At 45.7% G+C, this 15,301-nt stretch overlaps 2 protein-coding genes across 2 annotated transcripts in view; both read right to left on the minus strand.

Annotated features, from left to right (window-relative positions):
* LOC107226769 (serine proteinase stubble-like) overlaps positions 1 to 1,621 on the minus strand; it is a 29,207-nt gene extending 27,586 nt beyond the window's left edge. Inside the window, exon 1 of the mRNA XM_015667682.2 lies at positions 644 to 1,621. The gene's annotated coding sequence lies outside the window, so the exon portion shown is untranslated. The remainder of the gene's footprint in view (positions 1 to 643) is intronic.
* A 6,795-nt stretch (positions 1,622 to 8,416) lies between these two features.
* LOC107226734 (late histone H2B.L4-like) lies at positions 8,417 to 9,786 on the minus strand. Its single transcript, XM_015667642.2, has 2 exons — positions 9,352 to 9,786; positions 8,417 to 8,763 (listed from the first exon to the last, which is right to left on the minus strand). The coding sequence occupies exons 1-2, from the start codon at positions 9,451 to 9,453 to the stop codon at positions 8,500 to 8,502; spliced, it is 366 nt and encodes a 121-aa protein (XP_015523128.1). The 5' UTR covers positions 9,454 to 9,786; the 3' UTR covers positions 8,417 to 8,499.
* Positions 9,787 to 15,301: the final 5,515 nt, after the last annotated feature.

Below are 15,301 nucleotides of genomic sequence, written 5' to 3' on the forward strand. Positions count from 1 at the left end.
TACTTGAGTCTAGTACGTAATACGGCATGCATAGATAAAACTAGAGGGGGAACCGCGTTGTTCTCGACTGGTGACCAGATAGCGGGAGCGGCTCGTTGGCGCATTTAGGTTTCGGAACGAATCTAATCAGTGAAAGTACAACAGAATCGCATCGACAAAGTTCTGACCCAGTTACCGAAATGCCTTTTCACGGGAGTGTGACGAGCCGCTCGGACACTTCCTGCAATTTTCGGTTCACCGATGTCAATTAGAGTACCGCAAGACGTCCGCGGTGCATCGAGCAAGCATCATTCTCTTACCGAAGAGAAACTTTTCCCTGAACTTCGCAGAGCGGGATTCGATTCGAATTCCTTCGCACGGCGGATCGCCGATTTTATTATCGGTCGCGAGGTGACGTTACAGCTGTCGTTGAGCGGGCATCGCGTGGTAATTAAGACAGGGTACTAATTAGGGGTCCTATACTATGTAACGGATACAACCACGGTGATTTATGATCAAAACGAATAGCTGTACATACCACATGTGTTTTCCACTATTGCGACCGTCTAACTCGTACATCTTAATTAATCTCACTGGCACACTGCACAAGATTCGGATCCGCGCGATATTAGTAAAAATTTATTACTTTATTGGTTGTACTCACGTTTATGTGGCGACGCCGGCAGGTTTACAACGACGATCAATATCACCGTGAAATCGATGCCCAAATCGTTTTTTACACACCACAGATTCTATGCTGCAGGTTTCCCCGGCTCATGATATCACCGATTATCCGTCAGGTTGGATGGATTATGGGATGTAGACGGCCGGCGTTTCACGCTGCGCTTTGATGCCTTTTAAGGTGCTGTAGCAGAGCGTAATTAGGGACGACCACCTTTTCCGCGGTAAATGGGTTAACCTGACCGCGCGATTCCCTCGGCGAGCTCACTTTGATTTAGGTATTTACTCACTGCTCGTCTCTGTACCACCGGCGCAAATCCGCGCTACCTACCAAAAAGTAGGTCCAACAACGACGCTTCTTACTTTCAGCGGCACAGATAGTTGTATTCTATTAATCAAATATCGCAATACACCGCCTCGCTATTCGGACCGCGACGGACCCCCGATTCACCTCGAAAGTCTCGATACCCCTTAATCACTATCCTCCTGCGCACGGCTGCGAAAGTCACGGTTAGCGAATCCGAGAAAAATAGATCCCGATCGAAGCTTGTCACACAGCTCGGGATCGAACGTCATTGTTTCCGTTAATCGATCGGCATAGAAAGTAGGTAGGTGAGGAGGATTTAACCGAACCAATCGACGATTTTGTTTTTCTATTTTTCTTCCGTTCAAACGTCTTAGCGCGTTATCCCAGTATCTTTGAGTAATCGGGCCCACCGGTCAGGTCCAATCGCCCAAGTCCGAAATCGAATTGTGGGAAAAGAAAATGTAAAAACAGTGAAATAAATAAAATAAAATGGGACAACCGCGTTCGACGCACTCCTTTAACCGATCCGACGAGAAAAGGCGAGAAGACCGAAAACTTTTCCCTCGTATGTCAAGATCGTAAGTCGGCGTCCAGGGTGACCGCGGTGACCACGCCGCGTACGTCCGTCGATCGGAGAGTGGAGCGGCAACTGCAGCACCAACCTGGACGGGGCCTCACGGCTGTACGACGACGACGACGACGGCTTCCACTGCCACCGCCACCGCCGCCGCGACGCCGCGGGGCCCGTCGCCTGGCAGGTGGAGGACTCGAGCTGGTACCCCGTAACTCGTGCCCGAGGAAGGAAGTGGGTCGTCGTCTTCGACGAGGACGCGGACCGGGTCTAGGTCGCCGTCGCTGCATGGGACTCACCCTTTTTTCATATACCTTCTACCTCGCCGGGACTTTTGTTGAGAGAATGGGGCGGGGTTCAAGTTCCGAACTCGAAGACTTCCGAAAGCGCCGAATTCCGAATTATTTCGTGGCGAAACTTGAAGTAAAGAAGTCAAACTCTGGAGAGACGACAAAGTTTCGAATGGTCGGAAAGCCGACGGCTCCAAGTTCCGGAATGCAAGATTACGAAAATTCAAGTTACGATAGAACAAAGTTCCGAAAGGTAAAGATCCGACGAAGAAAGATTTCGGAAAATACCGTTTCGACAGAGCTACATTCCGAAAATTAAAATATACTCACCCGGTGTAGTTTACTCGACGAGTGGGTGTAAAGAAGCAGAGCAACCGAAAATCGGAATGACGAGTATTCCGAACGTAAAAGTACCGAAAATCCGTAACAAAGAAAGGTCAAAGCGATGAAATTTGACCAAGCCAGAAATTCACAGATCCGAAAACGTTTCATCATTCGGAATTTCGATGTTTCAGCTTTTTAAATTTTCTCATCTTCGCACATCTTCCAACGTCTCGACTTATCAGTATTTGGCACTTGTATAGTCTTGTGAAACGGGCCAGTGGAAGTTAAATTTCCAACGGCTATTAGTCGATCGTTCTTCACGATGCAGTGGTTTCCTTTTTTTTTTGCCACGACCTGCACCGTAATTAATTTTTTTATTTTCATCCAAATCCCGAAAAAAACATCTCTATGATTGATTCATTCATATAGCATATTATAACAGGGATCTAAGTTCCGAGCGAAAAACAGGCATACGTCTACACAGACCTTAAAAAATAGGCAAGCTTAATATTGATCAGCAATTATATTGGTACGTGCATCGAAATTTATAGACGGTATTCTCCGACAACCCGTATTTACACCGAATTTGAAGCGCAATCTCGCATTTCATTTAAATTCTCGCTGTGTAATAACGCCGAGAAAAAGGTGGGAAAAAATCGAGCCTTTTCACCGAAACGGATTAACAGAAATGCCTGAATTCGTATGATTCTTAGCGGGTAGTGATTTATCGATTGGCGATACCGCGTGTTTTTAGTGTCATTATTTCAGCTGCTCTTTCGGTACTTATTTTTCTTCTGAATGCTTATTTAGCACCCGTTGAAGTTTTTTGCGATTATCCGCGGCGCACATAAACCTGCGCTTCAGGCCTGACCCAGTTTTGCCAAGAAGCGAGTCGTTAGAAGAACGACGGTTAGGTGTGTGCAATGGGTCTTTGAACACCCCGAAAAACCGCCTCTCTATACACAGGTACACGTTGTTTTCAATTATTATCCGACGGAGAATCAACCGAGGGGAATTATCGTATTGTTATAAGAACGCGAACGAATGAAAGCGAACGCTTAGTTTGTGTACCAGTTCCTTGAGGGGCAAACATTGACGCTGATATTGAGTATGATTATACCTATAGATGCGTATAAAAAAGAAGGAAGAAGGCAATCGTGATATTATTCCTCGGACCTTCCGTCTCTGTGGTCTTCACACTTTTGCCGAGAAATCAGGCGCTGTTCGAATCGGAAATCTGTAAATTTAATCCTATCAGTCACACATTTGTCAAGTCAATATTTTGGCCTGAATTTTGTCAGCCGGAGGTTTCTCGGCTCGCTGATGACGAGTCTGAAGTCAGAAATTCATAATTTTTAAATCCAAGATGGCGGATTCAATATGGCGGATGTGGAATATAAAAAACTACGAAAAATCGACGATTCTGGCCAAAACTTGGCAACTTTGACTGAAAGGGTTAACGCAAGATTCGATCTTTTTAAAAATCCACCATCAGTTCGTGGCAAACCGACTCGAAAATGTTTGCAGGTAGACGATTTCCAGGACAGTGTAAAGGTGTAGCATTTGGTCCGAAATTACGTACAAGGTGGAATGCCGAGGAATTTTGCGTTCCCCTGAAAAGCCCCGTTGACACGAAAAGTTGTGATCGCAACGGTTATGACGTTCGTCTAATTAACTGTTGGGTCAGCGGGCTGATTCCCACCGCTTTTTGAAACCCTTGCTCCACTTTTCCCTCCGTACGGCTGAACAATAAAACTCGTCGCAACCGGTGTGCCGAGATATTATACTCTAAGGAACGCTGAACACGCCTCCGAGTCTGACATTCAACGACGAAATAAACGACCGGCCTGCATACACGCGGTCCGGCATTAAACGCGCGGCGGCCGTAAAAACTGCTGCGAAGCCCCGGGCCATTTCCAAGACTGATCTTCTCGGTCTCCTGCCAAGATATTGATCCGCGAATCGATCCCGATCAGCTGGCAGAAGCGGACGTATCGCATACGTAGAGCTGCTTTCGAAGCGGGCCCCTTTGGACTAGAAGATTTATCATAATTCATCTCGGCCAGGAATTTTTCAATGTCTTTTCAGCATAAATTACGCCGTGACGGTTGTTTTGACTCTGTAAATCGCGTGCGGTGAATTAGCGAAATATGAGAATAATCCCGCCTTCGAGAAAGTGTCGTAAAGTTTGGAGAAATTAGCGAGTCCTGCTCTTACATGCGCAACCTTGCTCATCTGCATTCTTCGAGTTGTTTTGGAACGGTCTCTTTTTGTTTTTTCAATCGGATGCTACGACGAATTTCGCGCGAAATTTTATATAGCGTATTAAGAACTCGGATTACAAGTTTCCGATCGGTTATTCATCGATTCTGGAAGATTTTTCCGAAAAACCGAATGCTAAGTATGCAAATCATAATGTGTTTACTTTCAATCATTATTTCAATATTCCTGCGAGATTTTTACCAGTAATTCCCGCTGAATTTATTGTCCGTAAAGGCGACGTCGCAATGAATCATACGTACGAACGACGCGATCCGATCTTCCAAGTATAGAAAGAAACGGGAATTTGTGTGCTTCGAAAGCTGTCGGAAAGTGTTGAAGAATTATTGGCTTTGGGGCATGACGTGGCGAATTGAAGCTGTTTGAAGCACGTTAATTAGCAAGGAGGTTTATCAAGAATTCAGGAGTGTTAATTGCTAAAGCGTCGGAGTTGGGGAGATACATAACATTGTACCACATACCGAGAAGAGATTGGATGCCCGCCTACCTCCGTGTCAGAAGATTAGCCAGCCTCGGCTGGTATTCAGAGTGGAAATGCATAAATCCCGAACGAAACTGAGATCTTTTATTTCCGGAAACGGGGTTTTTAGATCGGCGCCTCCTCGCGTGCGAATTTCTTTAAATTTTTTCTCCTTTTTCTCCATCTATTTCACCCGAGTACGAAAGCTCGCGTTTTCATTCTTCTGCCGCAGCTGCGGTTCCAATAATCATTCCATCTGTTTGCCCTGCGAATGAATCAAAGGCGCGTACAAATATCCCCCGCAGCGAATTATCATCAGGATAATCGAGGGTTTCAATGCCCTATCCAAAATCAGCTCCAGACATCGAGCCGGTGAAGAAGCTATTTGTGCGTTTCTTCGTCGTCTAATTTTTTACCTTCTGCAGCTAGACAACCGGACCGTGACTGCGTCGATGTTTATGCCCGATCCGTACGCAATAAATATATTTGAGCAAGATGAGAGGACGCGATTTGATCATTTGCTCAAGAGCGACGCTACGAGTGGTGGAAAAAAGATACCGCGCGCTGTGTTACGATTGTGTTGCGCGAGTACCGCGGCTCTTTGGCCTCGGCGTTGAACAAAGCCGGATAAATATAATAAAACGGCAGGTTAAGTAGGACGGTGCCATGCGCTCCGGGAGGTAATTCATGCCTGGAAAGACAAAGATCCTCTCTGATTGTATAATAATGAATTGAATTCTTAATGCCGCGGCGTATTACCTGGTAAGTGCCTGTACGACCTAAGAATTACCACAAGTAATCCATCTTCGATTAAATCGACTATTTTTTCCGCGATCGATAATCGGGTATAATCGATTATTTTTCAAACACGATTAACCGAACGACTTGATTATTTTTCCTCACAATCGGTTTTTGTTTTTTACTCGCATGTACGACGCAATAAAATATGATCAGTTTATGCGATCAAAGTATGAATTATTATCGTTGTCTTACTTACTAATTACAGCCATTTGATGTAACAAGTGAAAGATAAACGAATATTTTCATCTCAAACTGAAAAATACTTTGAATGAAACTACAAATTATCAAAAAACTTTTCCGCTATTAGGACTGCGTACTGGAATTTACGAAATTTTCGTTTCACATGCGCCGTTTAAAAAAAATACGAAATAACCGATAGATCGACTAACTTCCACCGATTGCATCGAATCGCGTTCGATTATTTTTTTGGATGCGATTGATCGATGCACCGATTATTTTCAGCTTACTTTAGTGGCCATCGCTAATTGTGACCGCCGACTGGTTCAAGCCGTTGCACCGAGGCCGCAGGGCTCTTAGCTTCGTACACCTCGGACCCCGATTCTCGCGAAAGAACGAAACGCATTGTTCTCCCGTCACGCGTAATTATCATCGTTACACGAGCACGCAATTTTACGCTCCTTCGTTTAATTCTTTTCACCCGCGGCCCGTAATCTCCGAATTGATATAACAACGTAACCAACGATTAGACAACCTCCGGCTGTTCCTGCTTTGCGGCCCAAGGAGACCGGCGATCAGTAGACGGTGGTCGCGAGTTACCCTTGACAAATTGGGAACACACAAATTCAGTCACTCATATTCTGCGGCTTCTGAATAACTTTATCACCGCGGTTACAGAGGTGATTAATAAAGTCAGACGAGTCTCTCCATTTGTCAAAGTTGACTCGTGCTGTTCTCCTCGTAATTCAAATTTGATAAATCGAGAGAACGTAAAAATAATAGAAATTGTAATGACAACAACAACAATAATAATAATAATAATATATGGAATAGAAAGAGCGAGGATATTAGTTAAGAGAAAAGCAACTACACCGGTCAACACGAATTTTTACGCTGCCCCTGATAACGTTAACAACGACAAAGTCGCCCACATCTTGATAAAAACGTTTTGCTTTTTCTTCCGAATAGGCGCCCGTATTAGCTATCAAGCAAAAACTTGGAGACTTATTCATGAACGTGACCGAGTAAAAAGCAAACGTTGTAAGCAATAAGTAAAGCTTTTGGTCATTATTCGACGTAGGTATAGAATCGAAATTCATTTCCCTCAACAGAGATTGAAAAGAGAAAAGATTTTTTTTCTTTCGGTGTCCCCGCGCTATTGACCCACTCATCGCAATACGTCTGGATACGAAATATTTCACGTCAAGTGGACAAGGGCCTAGACTCCTAGACTCCTAGAGTGTAATGCGCGGCCTGGTTACACGCGCCAATTCCGTAAGACGCCCCGGTATCCGATGCATCGTGCACGTCTTTCTCCAGGTGGTCTCTGAATTGTTTCGTTAATTTAATTACAATTATGTCCAATTAAGGTGCAACTGATTTATTTATTACCCACCCGGCTCGTCCTCCGCTTGCACCCAATTAGGAACGACTCGATTTATAATGTAAACTATCCACTCGAATGAGGTAACTCGGGCTTGATGATGGCCGCGCCGCGCAGTTCCGTTCTGAAAATCTGCAAGTACAGCCTGTAATAAATGGTGGAAACCGAGCGAGTCGCTTGTGTGTGGGACGGCAATTGAAATTCTTGTACCATTGAACCGTGAACCTCTCGATCATTTGTCACAATTATACATTCTCGCAGGAGGCTGTCGACGCGTGTCCACCGATGTGCGGGGTAAATTTAGCCGCGCGTGCATACGCAGCGGAAAACTCGCTTCTTTTACGCTCAGTCCGTAACATCGCATGCGAGGCTGAAGAAACCGAAAGTTTTTTCCTCCTCTCCGCAATTTTGCTCCTCTCGACTTACACCGGCGATGTCTTATTCAAATTTCCACGCGCTGTGAGCTTGCTAGAAATTCCGCGTTGCGCAAGCCTCGCGTCTACGCATGTGTTGAAAAATACCTGGCCCGTTCGTCACGGCCGTGAATGCGTAGAGTTTGTCTCGTGCGGCCGACTCACACATTCGTGGGCATGCCACCTCTGACGAAAACAGGAACGAGAATGATCCTTATTGTCGTTGCATAGGTATAAAAGTCTTGCGAAACATTTTTTGCCCGGTTCTATAAATCTCATCTCTCTATCTCTCTCCCTCTTTCTCTTTCTCTCGTAAGCTATAATGAGACGGACGTTTTGTGACTGGCGGAAATAATGTACCGTGGGTATAAGAACCACAGAGTTGTCTTTTATACGTGACAATATGCGACACATCTCCTTAAGGCCTTTTTCGACTCGCGCAGTTTGCAGTGCGGCATTGTGTTTGTAAATGCATAGTTTTGAAATACTTTTTTCACGCTAAATGGTCTCATGCACTACCGTACGCTTTCCTCCTCTCCGTCACTCTTACGCGCATGTATCGTGCAGATAATTTAATTACATACACGCGTGTAGAATAATACTTGCTGAATAAATATACGTCGTCTACTAACAAGGACCGGAAATGACAAGAGACATTATACTCGTACTATCGCGTACATCCGCAATTCGGTTTAAGTGTATAATGTATTCATTTAATTTTTGCAATCCACTTACAATCACCAGCAATGTCACAAGTATGTAATCATTTCCACGTATGACGGACAAAAAATTAGAAAAATAATAAAACGGAAATAAACGCATGTATATTCCCCTACGCGGCGCATCCGTTCTTCGAGACGTTGAACTTGGTGACAGCTTTTGCACCTTCCATCAGGGCGTATTTTCCCAAATCTCCGGGCAAGAGCAGCCTGGCTGCGGTCTGAATGTCCCTCGAAGTCATCGTCGGCTTTCCGTTGTACTTCGTCAGGCGAGAGGCTTCGGTAGCTATGCGTCCGAACATGTCCTCCATGAAGCTGTTCATAATTTCCATCGCCTTCCTCGAGATTCCGGTGCCGTGATGAATCTCCTTCAGCACCTGCAGAAGGATTATTTTGGGCGTTTTTTTTAAAAGAAAATGCAAACACTTGGGGCAATTTCGGTTTCAGAGCCTTATTATTCAGTTTCAGGAAAATTTTAGAATTTCTTCATCCAAATTACCTAATAACAAAATGGCGGTATGGTGCATGTAAGTAGCGAACGACCACGTTTTCAATCCGACACACTTGAAATTTTGACACAATCTTTAAAACTTGTTTATCGATTAGAGCTCGTGGCTAGATTTTTGAAATTCGATTCCAAAATAAATTTTCTCTCTGTCACAAGTTTGACAGTGATGTCAGGAGATGCGCCACCGCAAAAGCCCTCGAGTTCGGAGTCGTTCGCTATTTATACGCGCCATGCCACCATTTTGTTATTGATTTCGATGAAAAAAATTCTAAAATGTTCTTAAAATTATAAATAATAAAGCCCTCGTACTCAAAATGCTCCAAGTATTTTAATTTAAAAAAAAAACTTTAAAATCCCCCCCTTAATTAACGTTTGCGGACTTTCGCCAGTGAGGATTCATGCAAGCAGGATCGAGGAATAATTATGTTGAAATACCAGAAGAAACGTATTTTCTAACCTTGTGGATAAAGTAATTGTAACTCGTGCCCTTTCGCCTGTTCCTCCGCTTCTGCCCGTTTCCAGAACCGACCTGGGCAACGCCTTCCCGTCTCGATGGCATTTCCGTAGGGTTCAACAGCCGTCTACCTATAAAGGAAGCTCAGGTGTCGTCCTGGCTACTGATTTTCACAAGCTCATACGATTTTCCTTGAAAGGACTTTGAAACTCAGTCCACGGCCATCAGTGATCATCCACGCTGTGATCTATCGTTTTGACAGACCTGGGCAAAATTTGCTAACCCGGCGTTCTTCTGTTAGGTAAACTTGGATCCGTGTTCTCTTGGTATCCAAGGACGATTCTCGATTATTCGCAGCCATCTTGGAAAGCCTCAAAAATCAGTAACGAGGAACGCGTCATACATACGCGTAGGTAGGTGCTTGGATCTCGAGGTGTGAAGGTTATTCGTGAAAATCATGTCGACGCATCCTGCGGGCCAGCAAAACCACGGAGGACTGCACGGTCGCTTCCAAGGTCGACGAGACAACGCAACCGTCAGCCAGTGTCCTCGTAAAATCCATTTCTGCTTTGTAATTCTTTCAAGGCGAATCCAAAAATGGAACGAAATCGAGCGCAGAAGAGACGACGTCCCTTTCTTACTCCGCACCATTCATGATTTCGACATCGGTAATGTATTTCATTGTGCGTATGGATTGTATACCCGTGATGTACCGTACGATGTATTATGCGCTCGATGTGCCCGCGTGCATGCGTGCAATATAATAGAAACAATGAACAGTGGTGAAAGTGCGTAGTATGGATACAGGTAGACCGCGAGGTGATGCTCGGTAAAGAAATCTACATATGTAAGTAGCAAACTGTATATTTATTACACTCGACAGGCGCCTGATTGTCTCGCAAAGCGCGGGAAGGTCGGCTCGAAAGTTTCGTCTTGGTCTTCGTCTTCGTCTTCGTCTTCGTCTTCGACTTCGTCTACTTCTGCTTCTGCTTCGGAAGGTGTCGCTCGTAACTCCTCATAATTGATGTACAGAGTGTCTCGCGGATTATAAGCGGAGCCTTGCGTGAAGCTTGCCGGAAAGTGGCCTGGAGGAGCTCGAAAACAACATCAGTTATAAACCTCATTCACACCGTGCTGCAACGAGCTCTGACCACGATTATAAGTAGGTGGGTAGGTACAGGTAGCGTTGTCCATCTTCGCAAAGAGTGCTGGTCTCGATTACTCCGAAGACTCAAGTTGGTGGTAGAAGACCTTGATGCAGGGCTGAATTTTCCGTCGACGAAAAATTCCCACCGTTCGATAAGCCGTTTCAAGTCCGAAGAGCCCGAGTGTGCTCAAAGCCAAGTCCAGACCGTGGTGGAAGTTTTCTAGAACCGCTCGCGCTCTAAGTCGTGTTAATCACCGACGAGAAAGTTGCGTGAAATCATTTTACGTACCTACGGGTGGAAGTGATTCGGAGTCACATGAAATCCCGAAGTGGAATGATTTCGTCGGTGCGTCCAGTTCATTGATTACCGCCCAGCTCCGAGTTCCCGGTAACGCTCGGTAGACCCGGGTGATTAATGAACGGCAACATCGAAGACACTTCCGACACTTATGACGCGGGTACTAAACAGCGAACACGTGTTATATCCACCGGGAGTGAGGATGGGCGAGGTGGGTCACTGGGACCGGGTTATCCGGCAGACGCGGTGGGCACCAGGTTCGTTATCGTGTGCGTAGAGACACCCACACCAACGGGAATTAGTGTCGGATACAGCGGATTGGCGGGTCGGGCGAATCGTTGCGTTCTTTCGCTGCGATGGTTGATGGCGACGGTGACGGAGCCTCAGGCCTCGGTATCAACTCGGAGCTCCGACCCAACCGAACCTAAGACAACCTGGAGGCTGTTCCAGCACCGGTACCGGTACCGAGAGCACCGTCCTCACCTACCAGCGGTAGCAGCAGCGTCATAACTCGGCGTACAGTTATCGAAGTTGCGCAAGTCGCCGGCACATGGAAGCACGGAGCACCCAAAGTCAACAACGAGAGCTCGAAGTTAACGGTCGTCAACCGCGGCAGCCCTCGCGATATAAGCGCGTTAGCTGCAGCCCGCTGTTATTAATTGCGCTGTTTATCACCCGGAAATATTATAGGTACCTACGCGTTTCTCGCGGGGGGTTCTTATACAACTATTACGGAGCATCTGCGACTTGATCGACGCTTCTTGTAAACGGTCGCGTCTCGGACCTGTCGACCAATCGCCGTATTTTTTCGTCTTTTAAACGTGACCACCATAGTCGAAATTTAGCGCCTAGGTTGAACCCTGTGAAGCAGGCTTCTGTGCCATAGTAAGTGATAGTAAAGTAGGCTTTATTTCAATGCAACGTCAGACCCTGCTTTGACATTGAAAATTTCCAAAATTTCCCAATTTTCCGAGTTTAGCCTAGAGTTTGTTTAGAACCTCCTTTAACTCACCAGAGGTAGGGTTAAACCCGCCTGCTTGCTTGCGAAGCTCTCCTTTAACGCTCGAAACCCTACTTCGCTGATGAAGGGTCCATTGATTCCGATGTAATAATTGTATTTATTTTGGATGTGTAATAATTAGTTATTTTTAATCGTACTTCTATGTTTATTGTCAGTGACGCAAATTTATAGTTTATAACTGTCGTCCGATTCCAGTTCAATGTATTGATGAATTTTGGAACTTTGTATTTATATCAACTTGAAGCTCCTCTCGTTAAAAGGGTTTTTGTATTCGTAAGAACGTTGAATAAATACAGTGTAAATGCAATATTAATTTTCAAATTTTATTTTAATTTGTCAAAATCATGTCTAAATAGCTCTTGGATTATTCATTGTGAACACTCGAATGTCGCCGTAATAATATATTTATAGAGGAGGAGTTGCAGGTCCAATCGAGAAGCTGTAGATCGAATAGCGTCAAAGTAGGGTTTGGTACTTTAATTTTTAGGAGTTGGAGGTTCAAGGAAGGTTTCTTCTTAAATGAGGGTCAATGTAAGATTTCTGGGTTCAGTTTCCCTTAAAGTAGATCTAAACGAACCTTGGTAGGGTGAAATGTAGGCGTTGAATTTCTCGTCTCTAATTTGTTGTACATTGCCGAATGACGCGAAACGAGGACCGCTTATCGAGTCCCGACAGTTGCAGCCCCTCTCCCTGGATTAGAGTGGAAATTAATTAAAGTATCGAACCGTGTTGATTTCCGACATCAGCAGCGTGTTGTCGTATGATGAAAACGCGATAAAATTGTAAAACGGGCCAAACGGCAACGAGCAGCGATAGTCGCGACTAATAATAACTTCCCTCGTCACGCCGATGGATCGGATAGCGCGAATATTTGAGAGGAAAATCAACGGTTGAAGACGATCAAAATCGGCGATAGTCAAAGGGCTGATTCGAACCTTGCATTGAGAACCAGCAAACCGTTGAATCCGTTCGTGAGTAAAGAATCCGTGAGCATGTCATAACGCCCGGGCATAAGAGAGTCGGGGTCCAGCGGCAGCGGCCGAGTATCTAATTACATTAGGGCCATCCGGGTCTGCTAAGTCGGGAGCATTAAACATCCAATGAATACCAAACCGTCATGATTTACAACGCGCAAACGTCGCTCTAACGAGCGAATGCACAACGACTTTCAGTTCGAATCTGGTCTGTAAGATTTGCAGGATGGCGAACGGCTGGCAATTTGAGTAGGCACGTAGATTTGTAATATATCCTTGGAGCAAAGGCCGCGGTGAGCATACCATTGGAAATAACGTTTACCGTGAGGGATCATCGAGGGTCCTGTAAATAAGTCGATGGTTTCTCTTATTTTCAGGCATTTCTTTTTCCCTCGATTTGCTGGTGAATTCACCTTTTAGTTTAAGTACTTCAACGCCGCGTATATTATACCTTCGTATACGTGTATGTGTGTATATTCGACTTGTCCCGGCGATGTTTATCCTCCCGGCAGCACGTGCTTCGACCCGGCTCTTCCTCACTCGACGAACTCTCGTGTTGCACCTAACTTTCGGTTAATTCTCCATTAAACCACTCGCCGCAAGAGTCGTCGGGCATTTTTATCACCCGGCCGGCTGCGACTCGTATTCGTTTATAACGGTCCTGCCGCCGGTACTTCGATTTATCGTATTTTTGCCCACGAGTGCTCGAATCCTCTCATTTTCGACCGTGCGCCGAAAACATGACAGTACGCGCGGTAATCCTGATCTATTTCCGTCAAGACTGACGGACTGAAAAAAAAAAAAAAAAAATACAACTGCCCTCAATCCACGCGTATCTCAGTAGGGATCTCTGTACCTATATCTCCGATTTTTTACCAATTTTACGGGGAGTTAAAGGGGTGGGGTTCTTGCAACTTGGAAGGTTCAATATTTGGAATGGCCGACACATCGAAATTTCAAACATGCGAACACAAAATAACGAAAGTTTTCGAACGATACATCTTTCGTTATTTCATTATCGCGTGTTCAAAATTTCGATATACACATCGGCCATTCCGAATACCGATCGTTCGAAATTTTGACCGCCACCCGGTTGAAAGAGGCTGCAGCTTCCCTGCACACACGTTTCAGCTATTTATAAACATGCTTGCAGTGTAACGCATGTACACAGGTAGTTAGGTAGATATATTATTATAGCCGCGCAAGAAGCAGTTTATGCCATACGTTTACCGAGCATGCCGTCGATGTAATGCTTACGCAGGTAAAGAGACGGCCGACCAGCCAATAATAAACCAATAGCGGTTTTCGCACAGGTGACAGAGTTGGCGCCAAGACTGCGGAAACTAATAAGATAAAGTCTCCTGCGATCCTCGAGCAAATACCACGCGCAACTATCTGAGTTGCTGTTTAAAGCGTCACAATATTGATCGAATCGATCAACGGAACCGGTGGTACGGCAAATTTCGGAGTTGATGTGTTATTCTGCCGTCAAAGGAATCGCAATAATATTCGTCCCGACTAAATCCCCACGCCCGTGATTCGTCCATCTTCGTAGAAAATCATGATGAATTCGGGTAGCGAAACGCGGTGCGGATTATCGAGAGAAAAGGTCAGCCCGCAGGCCGTCCGAACCTTGGAGCTTACCCAAGTCATTGTCATATTGTCATATTAACGAAATTCGCGCCGCGTTGTTTAATTCGGGATTTGTAATTCGCCCTCGCGGTGGAAACTTGGCAATCTAATTACACGTTAATTTGATAACCGAGGTCTTTCGGTCTACACGTAATTAGCCTCAGCCGACATTTCCTGTCCCTGCGGTGAAGCAAAAATCCTCGAGCAACGCGGCGGGCGATCGTCAACCGTGTCCGGTAATCACCGAAATTCTTCATACAAAACATGCGGCAGCTCGAGGAAGGAAAGCCAGCCGTCGCGTCGTTTAGTAACGCGGAACTCTGGTCGCCGCTCGCGTTTAGCGATTGAAGAAGTTCTTTGAAGTCTGCGCCTGATCGGGATCCCCGTTTTTCCCTCATCCATCCGGTCCCGCTGAATGAAATTCCGACTCGCGTAGGTATCGCCGAGTGCCGTGCGCACGGGCATTTATTCCCCTGCAGAGAGGACGGTGTCCCCGATTTCGCTCGTCGCTTCCTTCGCAAAAGTCTGTCTCGAGTTTGCCGCGGACCATCGAGAACGAGGGAAACACTAGGGGCGAAGGGGGGGGCTCAAGAAGGAGAGAAGGAGAAAAGGAGAGAAGGAGAGAAGGAGAGAAGGAGAGAAGGAGAGACGCCTCTGAAACGAAACACTAGCTCCGACGTCGTCGATGGTCTCCACTTTATGGCTTCGAGTACCGCGTCCCAAACACATTCCACCGATCGGCTATCACGAAATCGGAATAAAACGTCGATCTCGGGGCACGAGAGGCTGACCTCCTCCTCCTCCTCTCTCTCTTTTCGCGTCCGCTTATTTTATTTGTCAAACGCGATGGGATAAATCATAATTTGCCGATAACGAGACGT

Source organism: Neodiprion lecontei, chromosome 6, assembly GCF_021901455.1.
Source record: "Neodiprion lecontei isolate iyNeoLeco1 chromosome 6, iyNeoLeco1.1, whole genome shotgun sequence".
Classification (NCBI taxonomy): Eukaryota; Metazoa; Arthropoda; class Insecta; order Hymenoptera; family Diprionidae; genus Neodiprion; species Neodiprion lecontei.

Coding starts and splice junctions, on each gene's coding strand:
- LOC107226734 (XM_015667642.2), bottom strand. CDS start 9,453: ATGCCATCGAGACGGGAAGGCGTTGCCCAGGTCGGTTCTGGAAACGGG. Junction 8,764..9,351: donor ACAATTACTTTATCCACAAG/GTTAGAAAATAC, acceptor ATCCTTCTGCAG/GTGCTGAAGGAGATTCATCA.